The sequence below is a fragment of the Hippocampus bargibanti genome, linkage group LG04 (genome assembly GCF_051943395.1).
Source record: "Hippocampus bargibanti isolate YZ-2025 linkage group LG04, ASM5194339v1, whole genome shotgun sequence".
Lineage (NCBI taxonomy): Eukaryota > Metazoa > Chordata > Actinopteri > Syngnathiformes > Syngnathidae > Hippocampus > Hippocampus bargibanti.
In genome coordinates, this window is record NC_142737.1 from 24223834 (window position 1) to 24245577 (window position 21744).

General features: G+C 42.5%; 1 protein-coding gene across 7 annotated transcripts in view; it reads left to right on the forward strand.

The window, feature by feature from the left end:
• The window catches only part of arvcfb (ARVCF delta catenin family member b), a 263119-nt gene extending 241375 nt beyond the window's left edge, over positions 1-21744 (forward strand). For 6 of the 7 annotated variants that reach the window (XM_088994808.1, XM_088994806.1, XM_088994807.1 and 3 more), the window contains 7 exons: positions 901-1051; positions 1231-1423; positions 10583-10694; positions 11404-11491; positions 13566-13657; positions 14874-14986; positions 17247-21744. In XM_088994808.1, the coding sequence (XP_088850934.1) occupies positions 901-1051; positions 1231-1423; positions 10583-10694; positions 11404-11491; positions 13566-13657; positions 14874-14975 (738 nt within the window). In that variant the 3' untranslated portion in view covers positions 14976-14986; positions 17247-21744. The remainder of the gene's footprint in view (positions 1-900; positions 1052-1230; positions 1424-10582; positions 10695-11403; positions 11492-13565; positions 13658-14873; positions 14987-17246) is intronic. The other variant, XM_088994809.1, reaches the window with a different exon arrangement.

The window sequence follows — 21744 nt, forward strand, 5'->3', positions numbered from 1 at the left end:
GGATCACACATTGACTCCAATTAAACCAGCAGGAGGTTTGCCGAGTTTGAAAACAGCTGTGAATTATGAACTGGAAAGGCTATTTTTGTCGATTACATCTCCATATTTTTTTTAATACTTGTGAATCAAGCCTAGAGCAACCATCAGGGCAGTGTGACCTTTCAATCATATGATATTGTCATCAGAAGACAACCCTAGCCACTTTGTAGGAATCATATGAATAGTTAATTTTAATGCATCGCTTATTGTCACATTTTATCGTCTCATTAGTTTCACTGGAGTCATTTCTAGTAAAAGATTTGCCATCAAAATGACCACCATTCTGATGACAAATCCTTTTCTCCTTTGCCACATTTGTTTCCTGTTGAGGCCGATCAGCAGGTCTCCAGGCTAGATTCAGTTGGAAGTAGAGCTGCTTATACATTTGTCACATCTGGTTGCCTGGCTAAGCCTGTGCTCTCTCCTTTGCCTCAGCTGGTTGTCAAAATTTCAAACCTTAAACCACCTTGTTGTTGTTTTAACGTTAAGCTACTGCCATCTTCTGGATTCAATGTATCTAACAAGTTACTTTGCAAGGACATATTTAAATACAACTGTTTTTGTCTTTCACAACATATATCTATATTATATACTGTATTACAAAAAAAAATGTCCCAGTAGAATTCGGATGGATTGCAATTGTAAACATTTCAATTGGTGTTCCTGCGTAGTGTTTTGAAGAAGTCATACAGAAGGAGACGGTGTGTTTATGACATTATTGCACTGTTGTCAGATATATAAAGAATATTGTTCAGTTGTTCCGACAGTTTTACTGCACACTCTGTGCCACCCCCAAAAAAAGTAATTGTTCATAATAGAACATGTGCTCAGATCTGGGTCTCCTGTGTCCATCCTTCCCAGTGGTCCAACTACATCCGGGCCACAGTGCGTAAAGAGAAAGGGCTCCCCATCCTGGTGGAACTGTTGCGGTCCGATTCTGACAAAGTTGTCCGAGCTGTGGCTATCGCCCTGCGCAATCTCTCCATCGACCGCCGCAACAAGGACCTCATTGGTAAACACTCAATCCACTATGGAAGTAGACACATGCTCAATGCTGTGGGGATTTTGTGTAGTCTTTTGGTATTCTTTTTTTTTTGTAATTTGTTTTAATGGTGGAGTAAAATGTTTAAGGTATTTTATTCATCAACATTTCAATTTTATTGAACGACTGTACTTATTATTTATTAATAGGAAGTTACGCAATGCGGGACTTGGTCAGTAATTTGCCCAGCGGGCAGCAGCGGCCAGCTAAGAATTTGGAGGAGGATACTGTGGTGGCCATCCTCAACACCATCCATGAGATTGTCACAGACAGTTCTGAAAACGCCCGATCTCTTATTCAGGCCCAGGCCGTTGAAAAGCTCGTCGCCATCAACCGAACCAGGTACTCTATGTTTCTTTCAGTTCCATCAGGATATAGTACTGTACCATATCACATAAATGAGATGAATTAAATTTTTCATCATGTAACTGATATCTTACCAGTTTAGTTCTAAAGCTTCTAAAAAATCAGGAGGGGTTAATGCTTTCCAGTCATCTGCATTCACACCACAGCTCATACACAGGGATCATGTTAGCATTTACACACCGCAGCAATGCGTCCTGCATGATGGGGGGGAGATATATATATATATATATATATATATATATATATATATATATATATATACACACACAGTAAAGTCTCGTTATATCGATATCGGATATATCGATAGTCCCGGTTATATTGATACTATTTCTATGCACGCACGGAGAAAATTACATGCAAACAGGGTCGGATATATCGATAGTCCCGGTTATATCGATATTTTTTCGGACTCCCTTGAATATCGATATAACGAGACTTTACTGTGTGTATATATATATATATATATATATATATATATATATATATATATATATATATATATATATATATATATATATATATATATATATATATATATGTGGGAGACTGGGGTTCGAATCCCACTTGGGGCAGAGAAAATGAGCACAAATTACGAGGTGAAGGGCCCCAGGCTGCCACATCGGAGGAAGAGGTTCAACCAGAGATTGGGAGGCAAGCCCCAATGAATGATGAGATTGGGAAGCCAGCCCCAATAAATGAAATGCTGAGCGAAGCAGCAACTGACCTGAGAGAAAAGATCATGGCAAGAATGAAAGCTGGGCAACTAAGAAACCGATTACAACAGCTATGTGAAGTACTGAAAGTCTCATGGAAACTGTGAATGCAGCACTGAGAACGATCCCGACCGAAATGATCACAGAAACCAATGAGCTGATATACGCCTCAGCATCAGTGATCAGTGGCAGGGTTCTAACAGCAGAGCAGACCCTCCAAGGCTGGAAACTGAAAGATACTGGAAAGGCATATGGGAGAAGGAGGTCACACATAACAGCAGTGCGCAATGGCGGGTGACTCTGAAAGAGGAGCACAGCAACCTCCCTGAACAGAACGCAGTTACCATCACAGCGGCAGATATACAAAAAAGTGTCAGGTATGAAAAACTGGACGGCACTGGTCCACACCTACTGGCGAAAGAAACTCACAGCTCTCCACGAGCGCCTAGCAGCACAAATGAACCAGTTGCTGATGGATGGCTAACCGAAGGATCATGAAGGATTCATGAAGGATTCCTCAAAGGGTGCAGAACTATCGGCCAATAACCTGTCTCTCCACAACATGGAAGCTCATGTCAGGCATCATTGCGGCTAAGATAAGAGGACACATGGATCAATACATGAGCAAAGCACAGAAAGGCATTGATAGAGATAATAGAGGTGCCAAACATCAGCTGCCGGTTGACAGAACAGTCGCACATGACTGCAGGTACCGACATACCAACCTGTGCACAGCCTTGATTGATTACAAGAAAGCATATGACTCGATGCCACACACATGGATCACTGAATGCTTGGAGTTGTATAAGGTCAACAGGACCCTGAGAGCCTTCGTTGCAAACTCGATGAGGAGGTGGAAAACCACACTTGAAGCCAATGGCAAGCTACTAACGCAAGTGTCCATCAAATGTGGCATATACCAAGGTGATGCACTCTCCCCACTGCTGTTCTGCATAGGACTGAACCTCCTCAGCCAGATAATCGCCAAGACAGGCTATGGATACCGCCTCAGAAATGGAGCTACGATCAGTCACCTCCTCTACATGGATGACATAAAGCTGTATGCTAAGAGCGAAAGGGACATAGACTCCCTGATCCACACAACCAGGATCTACAGCAGTGATATCGGAATGTCATTCGGGCTGGAGAAATGTAGTCGGATGGTGACTAAGAGGGGCATGGTAGTCCACACTGAAGGGGTCTCACTCCCTGAAGGAACAATAGTAGACATTGAAAACAGCTACTGTAATTTTGTTTTGTGTTGTCTTCGGCTGGCGGCGGCCCCGCCCCAGCTGTCAACTCGCATGTGGCAATTTTGGTGTCATTAGTCACGTGAAAGCATGGACTAAATAACGCCTTTGTGTCAAGCTTTTTGCGAAGGATGGTCGCAATGGTGGAGGTTACCGGGCTCTTTATTTGTAGAATGGTCATAGAAAGTTACTCTCAGGGAAGTGACACACAGTGTGGGAGATGTGTCAGGTTGACATTCACATGACAGCCGCGGTGCACACATGTGACGCCACAAATGCACACCTCATTCATGTTTCTCAATGATCTCCTTCTTCTCCTCGACTGTAATTTTGTTTTGTGTCTTCTTCGGCTGGTGGCGGCCCCGCCCCAACTGTCAACTCGCATGTGGCAATTTTGGTGTCATTAGTCACGTGAAAGCATTGACTAAATAACGCCTTTGTGTCAAGCTTTTTGCGAAGGATGGTAGCAATGGTGGAGGTTACCGGGCTCTTTATTTGTAGAATGGTCATAGAAAGTTACTCTCAGGGAAGTGACACACAGTGTGGGAGATGTGTCAGGTTGACATTCACATGACAGCCGCGGTGCGCACATGTGACGCCACAAACGCACACCTCATCCGTGTTTCTCAATGATCTCCTTCTTCTTCTCGACTGTAATTTTGTTTTGTGTATCTTCGGCTGATATGCCATTGCTACCATCCTTCGCAACAAAGCTTTACACAAAGGCTTTATTTACTCGATGCGTTCACGTGACTAATGACACCGAACTATCCTTTCGGGATTATTGAAAGGACCATTTCAATGTGTATCTGTCACGTGCGAGTTGACAGCTGGGGCGGGGCCACTGTTCCCGACCTCCGCCAGCTGCTGTTGGTTGCTTTTCGCGATCGCGAGCTCTTGCACCCCCGTGTGCCATTTTATTTTCCGAGCTTGTTAGGCTGGACGGTTCGCCCCCGCCCGCCTACTCGCTTTACCCCTTTTTGTGGTTTATTTTGTCACGTTATTCCGGGTCCGTGGAATCATCGGACCCGGGCTTTTTGTTGTAATAAAATCTGCCAGCATCTACGTCTCTGCCGTCTGCTTAGGGATCCAACCCCTTTTATTAATGTTCCAACGAGTCAGCTATCCCGGTCACGCTAGGAACGTGACATTATCATTGTGTTCAACTGATAGGCTTGGCATAATGTTACCCTTCGATCCTTGAAAGTAGCATGGAAGAATTTGTGGCCCGCATGCCTTCTTGAATGGGACTTTGAAGGATTTGATCCTCATGATTCTGTTGTTTTGGACGACATTGTTTCTATTGGACAGATCATGGGACTCAAAGTGGATGCAGGTGACATCGAGGAGCTTGTTGCTGACCACAATGAGGTCCTCAACACAGAGGATTTGATTTGCCTTCAAGAGGACAAGCATAAGCAAGCCATTCAGGAGTTGTCATCTGAGGGCGAGGAGGAGGAGATGGCTGCAGCATCAAGTGAGAGCATCAAGGCAATGTTGGCTAAGTGGAATGATGTGCAGGCTTTTATTGAACAGTTCCATCCAGAAAAGACTGTGGCTATGAGAATCATCAAAATGATGAATGATCATGTGATGCCTCAGTTTCGTAAGACCTTACAACTCAGAAAGCAACAGGTGTCAATTAAGAGCCATCAACGACCATCAAAAATGTAAATAAAGTGACTTTATTTCTGATACAAGATGGCGCCGCGAATGGCAGCCTCGATCACACGCTCCCTAGTATTGTTCCTGGTTTTGTCATTTTCATTTGTTTTATGCGATCCTACGCGACTCAGTTACACGAGGGAAGAGTTACTGAGCATTGGGGAATCCACTCTTGGACTATTTTCACCGACACGCCAAAATCTACAAAGTTTTTCGGGGCTGCTCGCGAACGGCGTAGCCGCTCTGTACGGAGCTTTGAGACGCCGGCGTAGGAGGGGGAAGCGAGCCGGCGTGCTCGTCAAGCTACGACAGCGTGGATTTCGAACGCCGCTCCCACCTCGCTAATCTACGCTCACTACCAAACAAGATGGACGAACTTCTGCTTCTCACAAAGACCAATAAAACGTTTGCCCGCTCTGCTGCGCTGTCCTTCACTGAGACCTGGCTCAGTGACCGCCACCCGGATTCCGCGCTACACCTACCCGGATTCCGTCTCCTTCGGGCCGACCGTGACACGGAGCAATCGGGGAAATCCAAAGGTGGTGGACTATGCTTCTACATCAACGAAGAATGAAGGCCAATCCAATCCAATCCAATGGTGCGCCGATGTCACGATGCTCGACGCACACTGCAGCCCTGGCTTGGAATCGCTGTCTCTCAACTGCAAGCCATTCTACTCAGCACGTGAGTTCGCTTCCTTTATTCTCGTCGCCGTGTACATCGCGCCACAAGCTAATGCTAACGCGTGTATACAAACGCTAGCGGACCATGTAAACCAACTCGAACTAAAATATCCAGAGTCACCCCTGATAATTTTGTGCGATTTTAATCAAACACATTTACACCGTGAACTTCCCAAATATAAGCAGCATATTGACTGTTTCACCAGAGGAGAAAACATTCTAGATCATTGTTGCACAGCACTCAAAGGTGCATACCGGTCTGTTGCGCATGCAGCATTGGGTCTTTCTGACCACTATTTAATCCACTTAATTCCCACATACAAACAGAAACTCAAATGTGTAAAACCGGTAGTCAAGACAGTTAAAAAATGGACAGATGAAGCAAAGTTAGCGCTACAAGAATGCTTAGACTGCACTGATCGGAGCGTCTTTGAAACTTCAACGGGCACATTGGATGAATACACAGACACTGTAACATCATACATCAGTTTCTGTGAGTACATGTGTGTACCATGTGTACATGTATTCAACAACAACAAGCCATGGTTCACTCCCAAACTCAGGCAGCTTAGGAAAGAGAAAGAGTCCGCATTTAAAAGCGGCGATTGAGCAGTTTACAAACTCTCCCGAAACAAGCTGACGAAGAAAATTAACATCGCAAAGAAAAGTTATGCGGAGAGGCTTAACAAATAGTTCTCCGCTAACGACTCTGCATCGATGTGGAATGGCCTGAAAGCAATAACAAATTATCGTTTACCATCCCCCCAAGCAGTGTACAACAATGGTATGGTTGATGACTTAAATACAGATTTTTGCCGATTTGAAAAGGACACCCCCATTTCCCTGGTCCGCCCACCATTACCGGAAACTACCGTATCTCCGCCCTATGCCCTACAGATCCACGAATAGGACGTTAGACGGCTCTTCAAGCAGCAGAAGATCAAGAAAGCTGCGGGACCTGACAGAGTGTCCCCCTCCTGCCTGAAAGTCTGCGCTGACCAGCTGGCTCGGGTCTTCACACAAATCTTCAACAGATCCCTGGAGCAGTGTGAAGTCCCATCCTGCTTCAAACAGTCTACTATCGTCCCAGTTCCAAAGAAACCAGCACCCTCGGGATTGAACGACTATAGACGTGTTGCTCTGACGTCTGTGGTCATGAAGTCCTTTGAACGCCTCGTGCTGAACCACCTAAAGAACATCACCGGACCTCTGCTAGATCCTCTTCAGTTTGCCTACCGGGCAAACAGGTCTGTGGAGGATGCAGTCAACATCGGACTGCACCACATCCTCGACCACCTTGACAACACAGGAACCTACGCAAGGATCCTGTTTGTGGACTACAGCTCTGCGTTCAATACCATCATCCCAGAACTCCTCATCCCCAAACTTCTCCAGCTTGGTGTGTCCCCTACGATCTGCCAGTGGACCCTTAGCTTCCTGACAGGACGGACACAACAGGTCAGACTGGGAAATATATCATCCACAACACGAACCACGAGCACTGGAGCCCCGCAGGGATGTGTCCTCTCTCCATTGCTCTTCTCTCGCTACACGAACGACTGCACCTCAACGCACCCAGCTGTCAAGTTCGCAGATGATACCACGGTCATCGGTCTCATCAAAGACGGCGACGAGTCTGCGTACCGACAACAAGTGGAGCAGCTGGAGCTTTGGTGCAGCCGTCACAACCTGGAGCTGAACACGCTCAAGACAGTTGAGATGATCGTGGACTTCAGGAAACATCCATCACCACAGCTACCCCTCACACTATCCAACTGCCTTGTGTCAACCGTTGAGACCTTCAAGTTCCTGGGAATCACAGTCTCCCAGGACATGAAGTGGGAGGTCAACACCAACTCTATCCTGAAAAAGGCCCAACAGAGAATGTACTTCCTGAGGCTGCTAAAGAAGCATGACCTGCCACAGGAGGTGCTGCAACATTTCTACACGGCTGTCATCGAATCCAATCCGACTTCAACGGACAGTTAGGACGGCGGAAAAAATCATTGGCACCGCCCTACCCACTCTCGAGGACTTGCACACAGCAAGAATCCAAACTAGGGTGCCTACTGGACCCTGCACACCCTGCCCACCACCTTTTCCAGTTACTCCCCTCAGGCAGGCGCTACCGATCCATGCGCAACAAATCCAGCAGACATTTAAACAGCTTCTTCCCCCAAGCCATGAACTCTTTGAACTCTTTGAACTCTTTCAACAGTAGCCAAAATGGAACTGTATAGTGCCACTTAGCAGTTTTTTTTTGACGACGGTACTAGTGCAGCGTGTTCTACCGGAAACAAATTCCTTATGTGTTCTACATACTTGGCAATAAAGATGATTCTGATTCTGATTCTGATTTATTATACAGTGCAGTGTATTTCTTTCATTACAATACAATAGCATGTTTATTATACATAGAATAAGGTATATTGTGTGTAGTTTTAAGGCTTATTTAGTTGAAAATTATATTTTATGGAGACCAGGGAACGGATTATTCTCATTTTAATACTTTCCTATGGGAAATAAATTGTTGGGATACACACCTTTCGCCTTACACACTCTGCCTGGTAACCAATTAAGGTCCAGTATATATTTTATTATATATATATATATATATATATATATATATATATATATATATATATATATATATATATATATATATATATATATATATATATATATATATATGTGTGTGTGTATATATATGTGTGTGTGTGTGTATTCAGGTAACATATGAGTACAACCGGGTTCCGTTCCGACAAAACGGTTGTAAGTCTAATGGTCGTAAGTTGAAATCCATTCAAAATGGCCGCTGTGACGTTTACACGACAGGATAGTAATGTCAATCTGTTGTTTTTAAGCAACATTTTCTATTGAATACTATTATCTCCCAAACTGTCTCACATTCATTTATAAATTGTATCACTTTTAGTGTAATGTTTATCATTTTATATTTAATATTATCGATTTTTATTCCTGTATAACTGTACCTGTAATGTATACAAAACTGTTTACTGTACCGTTCATTTATAAATGTTATACTTACCCTGCTCTCCCTACTAACGGCCAGAAGAGGTCGCCCGACACACACGCTCGGACTCAGGCGGACACCGAAGGAAACAGGCAGTGTACTGCAGGATATGTTGCTGAGACGGTATCTGCACTGTATAACTACTGTATTGAGTGTAGTCACGCATTGGTGTGCAAATGTGTGACATGCTGGCTGGCCAAAATTGTAGTACGCTTTGCCGGCTGCTTGCGCGTTGCGGTTCGTGGTCGTGAGTACGGGTGGTCGTAACTCGCGCCGGTCGTGACTCGGTTGTTACCTGTTTATATTCTTAACATAAATCAGATGTTATAAAGCTGCCAATGATTGAATTTATGTATGACCCTTTCTGTTAATAGAAAATATTGTATTTGATGCTCGAGATAAAGCACGGAGCAGGAATTTTTTTTTTCCTCTATCTCTCTCTTTCTCTCCCACTCTCTCTAACGCAAACACACTCTATTTATCCAGCAATCATCTTGATAATCGTATCTGAAGGGGAATTTTAAAAGTAGCGTCATAGCTTTATACTTTAAAACGTGACAAAGCAAATTTCACCACACTTTCATCATTGAGTGTTTTTGTGACAAACATTGAGTGTTTTTGTGACAAAGTGATCATACAAGATCATACAAAGAGACACTTTAAGTGAGGAGAGACAGTTTATCCACAGAGCAACTACTTAATTTTATTTTCACAACTAATGAGATTGTGTTTCTTTCAAATTATACCTTTCAAAAGTATAATTAATGATAATGGTTCACCAGCATATCATTTAAGGCTTCAAATTAAAAACAAAATGCCCTGGAGCCACTCCAAGTACGAGCTCAATTGATGCTAGCACACTTTTCACGGAGATGTGCCCTGGAAAGCAGAGGAATGAAGATCAGTCGCAGCAAGACGGAATATATGTGTGTGAATGAGAGGGATCCAAGTGCAAGAGTGATGCTACAGGGAGAAGAGATAAAGAAAATGGAGGATTTTAAGTACTTGGGGTCAACTGTCCAGAGCAATGGAGAGTGTGGAAAAGAGGTGAAGAAGCGTGTCCAGGCAGGCTGGAGCGGCTGGAGAAAAATGTCAGGTGTGATGTGTGATAGAAGGGTTTCAGCTAGGATGAAAGGAAAAGTGTATAAAACAGTGGTGAGACCAGCCATGATGTTTGGACTGGAGACACTGCCACTGAAGAAAAGACAGGAAGCAGAGCTGGAGGTAGCAGAGCTGAAGACGTTGAGGTTTTCTTTGGGGGTGACCAGGTTGGATAGGATCGGGAATGAGTACATGAGGGCCAACTCATATTAGAGGTTTTGGAGAGAAAGTCAGAGAGGCCAGACTGAGATGGTTTGGACATGTCCAGAGGAGAGACAGTGACTATATCGGGAGAAGAATGCTGAGCCTTGAACTGCCAGGCAGGAGACCGAGAGGTAGACCGAAGAGGAGGTTTATGGATGTGGTCAGAGAGGACATGAAGGTAGCTGGTGTGAGAGAAGAGGATGCACAAAACCGGGATAGATGGAGGACATTGATTCGCTGTGGCGACCCCTGAAGGAAAAAGCCGAAAGGAAAAGAAGACACTTTTAATGTCACTTGGGTAAAGGTAGAGTTGAGGGACATTATGAATCTCTCTCTGTCTCTCTCTCTCTCTCTCTCTCTCTCTCTCTCTCTCTCTCTCTCTCTCTCTCTCTCTCTCTCTCTCTCTCTCTCTCTCTCTCTCTCTCTCTCTTTCTTTCTCTTGGGCATTTTGTGATTTATGAACACTTGTTTTCTTGACTTCTCAGCCAATCACCCAGAGAAACAAAGGCCGCATCTCATGTGCTGCAGACCGTGTGGAGTTATAAAGAACTAAGGAATGCTTTGACAAAGGATGGCTGGAACAAGAGCCATTTCCAGGTACAGCATATGTCCGTGGATGTTTTCTTTCACATACAAATTATATGCCCTTCAAATTTAACATGAAAAATACAAATACATACATAAGAAAGAAAATCAAAACCCCCCAGTTACAAAATCTTATTCATCGATTTTAGTTGGAACAATGAATAATTTTATTGATGGTATGTATAATTGTGCTCATTGTTTACAGTAAAAAACTGCATTATTTACACTAACATAAACACTGATTGTTTCAAATGATTGAATAATTTTACTTTTTACTGTAGCTAAATCAGAGTGGCAAACTGGCAACACTGTCTTTGTAAAGGCAAGATGCTTGATGCAACTCTATAACTGGATTTAACTACCTTGTGCTGTTGTACCCAACAAAGAAACTGATGGGAGCATAAACACAGTCTATCTGCAGCAACCTTCATAATTGAAAATTTCCATAAATGTCACCAAGTGTTATTTATTTTTTTTTGTTCTTTTGACTTCAAGACGGCGCCGCGACAGTGGCTGCCTTTCCAGCAGCTCCTATGTTTTGCTTTTCTACTTTCATTTCTTTCATAACTTTGCTGCTGTGAAATGTAAATTTCTCTACTGAGAGACTAATAAAGGCAAATCCAATCCAATCCAAGAACTTTCACCGTGTAACTGAATGGCATTTTATTTTCCTATAAAATGTGCAGTAATAATAAAACGTGGAACAACAATTCTCTTTCAGCCCATGGTGGCAACAACCCCAAAAGGAACCAAGAATGGAAAGCCAGGTTATGATGATACAACTCTGCCCCTTATGGAGAAGAATCAAGGTCAGACAGATCTTTTCACCTTTTCAGGATAAATATATATAAATAAAAAAGCAATGAGAACGACAAAAGGCTTTGTGGCAAAATTAGCTGTCATGAATATTTAATTCACGCACACTTTAATAATATATATACACACACACACACACACAAATAATTTGCATGGCATATTTGAAGGAATTAAATTTTATCACATTGAGTGCCTAGTTTCTAATTTGAGGCATATATCGGTAATATTCAATGTTTCTGTATTGTGAAAAAGTCCTATGAAGAGACCAAAACTGACAAAGCAATTGTCACTTGAGCCACTTAATTTTAATTAAAGTTTCTGAACAGGTCTTGAAAAACAAGTTCCTTTAAGCCTGCTTAAATATTCACCACTACGATAGTAGTTGTATTTAAAGTCCAGTGCAATTGCACATTGGTTAATGTCACAGTTCCACAGGCTTTAAACATGCTCACATGAACACATACATGCAGAAAAAGTTCTGTTGATGTTGAATTATTTTTCTTCTTCTTCAACATACCTTGTGTTGATAAAATCAGGTCAAGTATAATCAAATTGAAATTCTGTATGAACAACACAAAAATGCAAACACTATTAGTATGGATGAGAATATGCAGGACACTGGCTAAGCAGCAAACATCACTTTGACTGGGAAGTCAAAAGGAATTGCAGGAATGTTGCTTCAAATGTTGATCTTCCTGCCCGCTCATTTTTTTTGCATGAAATCCATCTATATATACCTGTACATGCGAATCATCGCCTGCCCCCACTCTTATCATTTACCAACTGAGACCTATGTCTTTGAAAAGCAACATTTTGCCTTGGTCGCTCAACCTTGCAGGGACACGTATAGTACCTGTGTACAAATAGCATAGGAGTGTGTTTCAGGCACAAGGAAAGGGTATAACAACGATGGATGAGCTTGGACATGGATGGAGGCAGACATCATTATTTTCATCAAGCAAAGGACTGCCAGCACCCCTCAAACATTTAAAACTGATTCGACTTTACCTTGAACCATATTTTGCTTTGATGGTGAAAAATTGTGATGTCAGCGTGGTGGCTGCACGCGGGTCAAGCTCCGTGGTGCTTATTTATGAACTAAAAATAAAGGGGTTCACTACACTCTCACAGCATCATCTTCTTCTTTTCCTTTCGGCTTTTCCCTTCAGGGGTCGCCACAGCGAATCAATGTCCTCCATCTATCCCGGTTTTTGTGCATCCTCTTCTCTCACACCAGCTACCTCCAGCTCTGCTTCCTGTCTTTTCTTCAGTGGCAGTGTCTCCAGTCCAAACATCATGGCTGGTCTCACCACTGTTTTATACACTTTTCCTTTCATCCTAGCTGAAACCCTTGTATCACACATCACACCTGACATTTTTCTCCAGCCGCTCCAGCCTGCTTGGACACGCTTCTTCACCTCTTTTCCACACTCTCCATTGCTCTGGACAGTTGACCCCAAGTACTTAAAATCCTCCATCTTCTTTATCTCTTCTCCCTGTAGCATCACTCTTGCACTTGGATCCCTCTCATTCACACACATATATTCCGTCTTGCTGCGACTGATCTTCATTCCTCTCCTTTCCAGGGCATAGCTCCACACCTCTAGTTTCTCACAGTTCATCCAGTGATTTTTTTTCATGAATATTTACCTACCTTCCACCCTCTGTGTTTTAATGGAGGATGTCTACAGTCAAATCAAATGTTACATTTGTAAAGTCACCATCAATGTTTTTTCAATGTTGTGAGAGTAAGTAATATATTTAAATTGAGTGTATGATTTAAGGTTAAGCCAACCTATTTCCACCATATAGAAATAAGTACAACTTTTGCGTGCCGTGGTATTTTCCCTTGATCATAACATTACGATATGAAAATCACCTATTAACATGTGCTGGCAGCTTGGTTTTGAAAAGTACCCAGTTTCATTCCTAAAATACCAAAATCTTTGAATATTCCCACTATGTAGTCCAAATTATTTGTACATAATTTCTTCTTCACAAAATTTACATAATTTCATCTAAAGCATTTGTGCAATGGAGTTGATCACCCTTTTCTGATCTCATTAGATGGTTACTCCAGCATTGACCAAAGGGACAAAGACTGCAAATACACGACAGGCAACATTTCAGTAGACCTGGCAGAGCGGGAGCCATTAAAGGTACCGTCAGAATGTTTCTTCTCTCCCTGTGAATGAGGACATTGAGGAACAAGTAATGATCTCTCATTGAAATATTGTCATGTCTTTCTCTTTCTCCCTGCTCTGCCTTTCTCTTTTGCTTTCTTTCTGCGTTCTTACTAGAGCACTTTAACATTATAGATTCTTTCAAGAGGATGGAATTGGGTGGCTGCCAAAACTACATGATACTGAGAAGAAAGAAAATATGTGACATAGGTGTTCGATATTGAGAACATTTTATTTAACATGCAACTAAAATAATCACATCTATATTATGTAATGAAAGAAACATTAAATCCTTGTGATACGCACATAGCATGTGATATTGTTGTTGTTTTTGTATTACAGTCATTTTTTTTTCTCAATGTATTGCCCAACCCAAACGTTTGCAGCTTAGGGCTGGGGATGCCCTCAGATCTCTGAGCCAGCACAGTAATTAATTAAGTGGAAGTTTTTGCAATCGGAAGTAAGCTTGCACTGATTTTAATGGCTGCTGACAACCAGTTGATTCTGGAAAGAAGACAACTGAGGCTATGACGGCAATTTAACTATGCCAGTAAAGATTATCCAATTTCGCCATGAAAGTGGACTAATTCCCTGTATGCTTAATTAACATTAAAATCATGTATTTTGCTTTGGAATGGGATGATCAATTATTTTTTCCTGGCATAATAGGCCACACAAGTTACAAAAACAATTACCGAAATTTCCGGTGTATAAGGCACACCTAAAATCCTTCATTTTTTTCAAAAAATGACCCTGCGCCTTATACCTGATATGTGAAGTACGGTAATATTGAGCCACAACAGGCCTCGCAACTACTGTCAACAGCCATTTCCGCCTGTAGAAGAAGTATAGCGTAAGCCCAACCTCTACCGTAGCGCCTTATAATGTTGTGAGGTTTAGCACCATAGCAAAATCACGTTGTAGTTGGGTTTTTTTTGTTATGCCAATAACATTTCTCTCTCACAGGTTTTCTGGACAGCAGTGCAACTTTTATGCATTAATACTCATCTCTCCTTCTTTCTTTAGCATGTTAGTCCTGTGTGTCTTTTTAACTTTTGTAAATTGTGTACAGGAGGAAATTAACACGGGCTTCTCTGTACCTTTCTGCATGTGTATATTTGAATGTATTGGTCAAATGTATTGACCGCCTTTTATTTTCACTTTTTTTTTGTTAACCCGCCCTATTGCACAGAATGACACAAGTAGGAAACACTATATCAGGAGTAACAGGCCTGCAGTCAGTCTGGTGGACGCTTGTGATGTTAAGCCACAGCCTGTTGATTCCTGGGTCTAAATTCATGCATGGTAGGTCTGAAAAAATCACAACGTAACCACCCTTACCCTTGAGTTGGACCTGAGCGGTCCTTCATTCTTCATTTGTTCCCCAATTCCATCGAAGTTCCTCCCGTATACCATCATGTCTCACAGAGTGTCTGTCAGTGAGCATCGTCATCTGATCTCTCAACCGTTTTTACTGCATGCATGCAATTCACTAATTTCACTGTATAAAATGTGTTTTAAGCACTCTAGGGTGTCAAACTCATTTCTTTACCGCTTGCCCCATTCTAGTTACAATTTCCTCTCGAGGGCCGTTATGTATTTAGGAAAGCCATTAGGAATATTTATTCCCCTCCACATATTACATACAAAGGAAATTTATAAATGATTAGTTTACAAATCTGAACTCAAGAATAATGACTGTTATTGTGGTTTACATATGACAAATTGGAATTTTGGTTCAGACTTTTGCAACCCTCATGTAACTTGACATGCTTGATGTGCATTCTCGGGCCGAATAAAATGATGTTGCGGGCCAGATCCTGGCCTGGGCCTTGATGTTGACACCTGTGGCTTAATAAAAATGTTCATTTACAACCTAAAGATGTTACACATAATTTATACCAACATAGCATGCTGGAACAAGGTACTATGTAACAACACTTAAAGGGTAGCTCTCTAACAATGAATCATTACATTAACAAAACACAAATAACAGTCTTGATGAAAATTGACAAGGAGGTAGTCAATTAAAAAATCTGTTTATTATTATGGTTGTGTCTGCACCTTGTTACCTTAGTTTGCTAAAAAAAAAACATTCAATGTGATATACCGATAGAAACAACAAGAACAATATTTGATGCAGCCCTTGAAACCCATGCTGTGATTTCCTTAGAGTTAGTAATTTAGTTTTTTATTGACCCAAGTTTGGCACCTCAGGGAGTCACAATGTAGCATTAAAACAATACAAATTAAAAAAATAATCTGACCTCAGCTCTGGAGAAGGAAAATCTGACTTTTTGAATCTGATTGCAACTCAGCAGCTACTGCATTTTTGGAATGTGCACTGAGATCCAGTTGTTGCCTCCCTTGACCGCCTTTGCTGAAACTGGTGTCAAAATGATGAAGGGGGATCATTTGCCAGCAGTCCACATGGATATTCCCGAGCCAGTCAAAATCAAAAGGCCAAAAAAGTATAAGCACACGCCCATGTGACATTAACATTTTTAATAACTTACTCTCCTACACACACACACACACACACACACACACACACACACACACACACACACACACACACACACACACACACACACACACACACACACACACACACACACACACACACAACGAGTAACTTGCACATTTAGTGACAATCGCATTTTCATGTCCTGATGTTGCACTTATTGCCATAGTGTGTCTGTGTTTTACTCTCAGCATTATATTTATTTGTGCCTCATTCTGTCTCCTGACCACTGACTCATGTGTCTGAAATTCCATGTCTGACCTTTGTTTTCTCTCTCTCTCTCTCTCTCTCTCTCTCTCTCTCTCTCTCTCTCTCTCTCTCTCTCTCTCTCTCTCTCTCTCTCTCTCTCTCTCTCTCTCTCTCTCTCTCTCTCTCTCTCTCTCTCTCTCTCTATATATATATATATATATATATATATATATATATATATATATATATATATATATATATATATATATATATATATATATATATATATATATATATATATATATATATATATATATATATACGCACGCACGCACACACACACACACACACACACACACACACACACACACAAAATAATCATTGTCATCATTGTCCTCATGACAGAATTATTTGCCACTCTCATTTCTCCTCCAATACAATATATACAACTACAAAAGATTTTCACAGTGATTAAAAGATTCTCTTGGACCCCAGTACCAGTAAATGAAATGATGACATTGATGATATAGTATTTGAACTAAAGCATCAGGAGATATTGATGTTAAATTCAACCAACAGCAGAGCCCAGTAGAAATTCAAAATCGTCGCCCCATGCGCTGGATGATAACAGGTGGATTTGTTTGTTTAATTCTTATTCCACTACCGCAAAAGATACCTTGTTTAGACGATTGGTGGCATAGACTCAACCATTGTTGCAAAAGTAAAAATACAAAAATACGTCTGTGTAAGCTCTGTCGTACAGGAGTGGTCCATAAAAATACAAAAATGTTTACTTGAACGGCATCTATATTTTTCACCTAATGTGTTTCTTGTTGTGTTCATTCACACCAGGTTTAAAACAGCAACCGAGTGAGACCGCAGGAGGATCTCTCACATCACCACTGCAATTTCAGACGGAAATAGTTTGAGTAGAACTTTGAACAGATAGAAGATTAGAAAAAAAATGAATAATCAAGGACAACTACCCAGCAGTTTTGCTTTTCAAAGCAAAAATATAATGAAAAAAGATATGGAGTGACTATTTCTATGACTTTTACATCTCTACATTCCCACTGGACAGTGTGTGAAGTCTACAGTGTAGACCTTAGTTGTGAGCAACAACTGACTTCCGGGCATTCAAGGTTGACCACGGCAAATAAATGGATGTGAGATTGTGACTAGAGGACTACAAAGGTAAAATGAAGGTGTGTTGAAAGGAAACCAGTGATAAGAAGGAATACTTTAGGTTTTGCTTTATTTTAAAACTGGCCGTTTCAGGAATTGTGGTACGGTGCCAGTTATTTCAGTTTGTTGTGAGTTTAGTATGTTTTGGATGTGAGCTAGTGCAGGTTGATTCATTGATATGTTACTGACGTTAGATTGGGTTCAGACGAGGTTTAAGAAAAAATAATCTGTCGCATTGTGGATAAATATGAACCCCAAAATGCATCAACCCACACACAGCCCATATGGTTCACCGTGTTTCAAGAAAACTGGATTGGAATGCTTTGGAAATAAGAGGTTAGTTTTCGAAAGTGAGGGTTCTGCAAGTTGTGCTGAGTGGGCAACAAATGGAGCAACATCTCAACAACTGCTTGATGTAAATGAACAACACCTGCCTTGATGTTCATCACCATGGTAGGAAAGCATTCAGTTTGACATCTTGGGTTTCCTGAGCAATTGGTATCAATTTAATTTTTTTGAAAGAAATTAAGGTTTTTGGTCTATAAACATATTCTTTGTGGTGGCAAGAAGACAGAATATGATTATTGTGTTGAAAAAAAGATGTAAACCCATTTTCTGATCTCTGTATGTAATAGCCACATTGTTTGGAACACACATTGGATCAGTGTGCCAGTTACACAGGCCGTCGCTTATTTATATATTGTAAGCAAAAATGATTTTAACAATGATTGCAGTGTTGTCTCATAAGACCAAAATATAGTTTTTATTAGTCAAGGGTCAGAGGTCATGAAATGAAAACGGTTATGAATACAATTTTTAGTATTCCTGCAGTTTTCTTCCTACTGTGTTACAATCAAATGGTCATGAGTGCTTCTTGACGTAAAATATTCTTGTCAGCATGAAAAAAGTGTACAGATGTTCATATTCTTTTCAAGTGCCATTTTTTCTGTTTTTTGTCACATCAACTAATCCATCGACATGGAGCGAAAGAACAGCAGATTGGATACACATCTTTCATGGCGAACTGAAAGGTCACGCTGTATAAAGTCAAGGAAAGAAAAAATGTCAAAGTATATATTTTTTACAAAGTTTTAGGGTGAACAATGTTCATCCATCCATCTGCTGCTGGTTGTTTTGGACACTCAAGTGAAGAGAGGGGCGGAGCGGTCAACTGATCACCACCTGGTGGTGAGTAGGCTCCGTTGGTGGAGGAGGATGCCAGTCCGACCTGGCAGACCCAAACGTGTTGTGAGGGTTTGTTGGGAACGTCTGGCGGAATCCCCTGTCAGAAGGAGTTTCAACTCCCACCTCCGGCAGAACTTTTCACATGTCCCGGGAGAGGTGGGGGACATTGGGCGGCCAATCGGAGTTGTGGCCGTAAGGTGGTTGGTGCCTATCGTGGCGGCAACCCCCGTACTCGCTGGTGGACACCAGTAGTAAGGGATGCCGAGAGCTGAAGGAGGAGTCCTATAGGGCCTTTATGGCCTGGGGGACCCCTGAGAAAGCTGACAGGTATCGATTAGCCAAGCGGAATGCAGCCTCAGTGGTTGTCGAGGCAAAAACTCAGGCATGGGAAGAGTTCGGTGAGGCCATGGAAGCCGACTTCCGGACCACTTCGAGGAAATTCTGGTCCACCATCTGGCGTCTCAGGAGGGGAAAGCAGTGCACCACTAACACTGTGTACAATGAGGACGGGACGCTGCTGACCTCGACTCAGGACGTCGTGAACCAGTGGACAGAGTTCTTCGAAGACCTCCACAACTCTACCAACACGCCTTCCTTGGAGGAAGCAGTGTCTGGGAACTGTGAGATGGGCTTTCCGATCTCTGTGGTTGAAGTCACCGATGTGGTCAAAAAGCTCCTCGGTGGCAACGCCCCAGGGGTGGATGAGATCCACCCGGAGTTCTTAAAGGCTCTGGATGTTGTGGGGCTGTCTTGGCTGACACGCCTCTGCAACATTGCATGGTCATCGGGGAGAGTGCCTCTGTATTGGCAGACCGGGGTGGTGGTCCCCCTTTTTAAAAACGTGGGACCGGAGAGTGTGTTCCAACTACATAAGGATCACACTCCTCAGCCTCCCTGGAAAGGTCTATTCTGGGGTTCTAGAGGGGTGGGTCCGTCGGGAAGTCGATCCTCAGATTGAGGAGGCGCAGTGTGGTTTTCGTTCTGGCCGTGGAACAGTGGACCAGCTCTACACCCTTAGCAGGGTCCTCGCGGGTGCATGGGAATTCGCCCAACCAGTCTACATGTGCTCTGTGGACTTGGAGAAAGCGTTATTCTGTTTTGGTTGCCTCAGTATAGCATCTCTGCTTTTTGCAGATGATGTGGTACTGTTGGGGCCTTCAGGCGGAGCTCTCCAACTCTCTCTGGAGTGTTTCGCACCCGAATGTGAAGCGGTTGGGATGATAATCTGCACCTCCAAATCTGAAACCATGGTTCTCAGTCGGAAAAGGGTGGCATGCCTTCTCCAGGTCGGGGAGGAGATCTTGCCTCAAGTGGAAGACTTTAAGTATCTGGGAGTCTTGTTCACGAATGAGAGTGTGAGGGAGCGAGAGGTCATGCAGGCGGATCGGTGCGGCGTCTGCTGTGATGCAGACTTTGTACCGATCTGTCGTGGTGAAGACGGAGCTGAGCCAAAAAGCAAAGCTCTCAATTTACCGGTCGATCTACATCCCAACCCTCATCTGTGGTCACGAGCTATGGGTTGTGACAGAAAGAACGAGATCCCGGATACAAGAGGCCGAAATGAGCTTTCTCCGTAGGGTGTCCGGGTTATCCCTTAGAGATGAGATGAGAAGCTCTGTCATCCGGGAGGGGCTCCGAGTCTAGCCGCTTCTCCTCCACATAGAGAGTTGCCAGATGAGTTGGCTCGGGCATCTGATTAGGATGCCCCCTGGATGCCTCCCTAGTGAGGTGTTCCGAGCATGCCCCACTGGCAGGAGATCCCGGGGACGACCCAGGACACACTGGAGAGTATATGTCTCCCAGCTGGCCTGGGAACGCCACGAGCTTGAAGAAGTGGCTGGGGTGAGGGAAGTCTGGGCTTCCCTACTGAAGCTGCTGCCCCCGCACCTGACCCCGCTGGTCAATGTTGACTTGAAAAAAAAACAGTGACATCAAGTAAATTTGCCATTTCTCTCGTGGTTACAAATATCTCACACAAACATCCATGCTAGTGTCTTCTCCAGTGCAAGTCTCTCAGAGTCCGTACATACCGGAGACAGAAATTTCACATCACTCGTGTTCTCCTGGCAAATGGCATGTGCCTGCATTGACGTTTTCGTTTGTGACGTGATTTTATAAAAGCTTGCGTTTACACAGTGTTTACAAAGGTGTGTGTTGTGGTAAAATTCAATAAACTACAAGTAAATGTATCACTCTTCATTCCACAGGTTAAAAACATACTCTGCTTCCTTTTTTTAATGTCCCCTCCCAAAACTGTTTCTATTGGACTGTACTAAGCATCATCACGTACAAAAAAATTTGGGCTGTCTCTGACTGTCTCTGCAGCACCGCAACCAAAGGAATTGTACAGGTATTTAACATTCATCAAGAGAGTTTATTGGCGTTCTGGTTGTGGGAAACGGTGACCAAGTGAAAAGCCATGCACTCAACTGGACTTTATAATACTAAAGGACACAGGCACACATTGAATCAATCCTCCTTATGTGGACAGAACTGAATCAAGTTTGTCAAAATCAGCGTACATCTCAGTAGCCAATGTGTTGTATGCCTATCACGTGCCTTAAGCTTTTTCCATGCTCGATAAAAATGTGTGTTTTGTATGATGTTATTCCTCCGCTCCAACTGACATATTTTAAACTGTCGGCCTTCCCTTTGCCTCCTTCCATCTCACGCTCGTATTGTTTTGCTTGGCCACACCTCCCTAAGTAATTTAGATTGCTGTTGGGTTTCTGACTTGTTTATAGGGTGTATAAAAACATTTACAAAAGTTCAAAAGTTAGGTTTGTTCAGATTAATATTTTTTCCCCTAGAGAGATTCAGTTGCTAAAGCTTTAGTAGCCATCATCAGCGATGCCACAATGACAGAATGTATTATTTTAATTTTACTAATACCCACAGACAAATATTGAGCTTTTTCAACATAAAATCATGATGGTTTGTAGAATATATATTTGGTGTGTTCTCAATAAATCATGCCTGG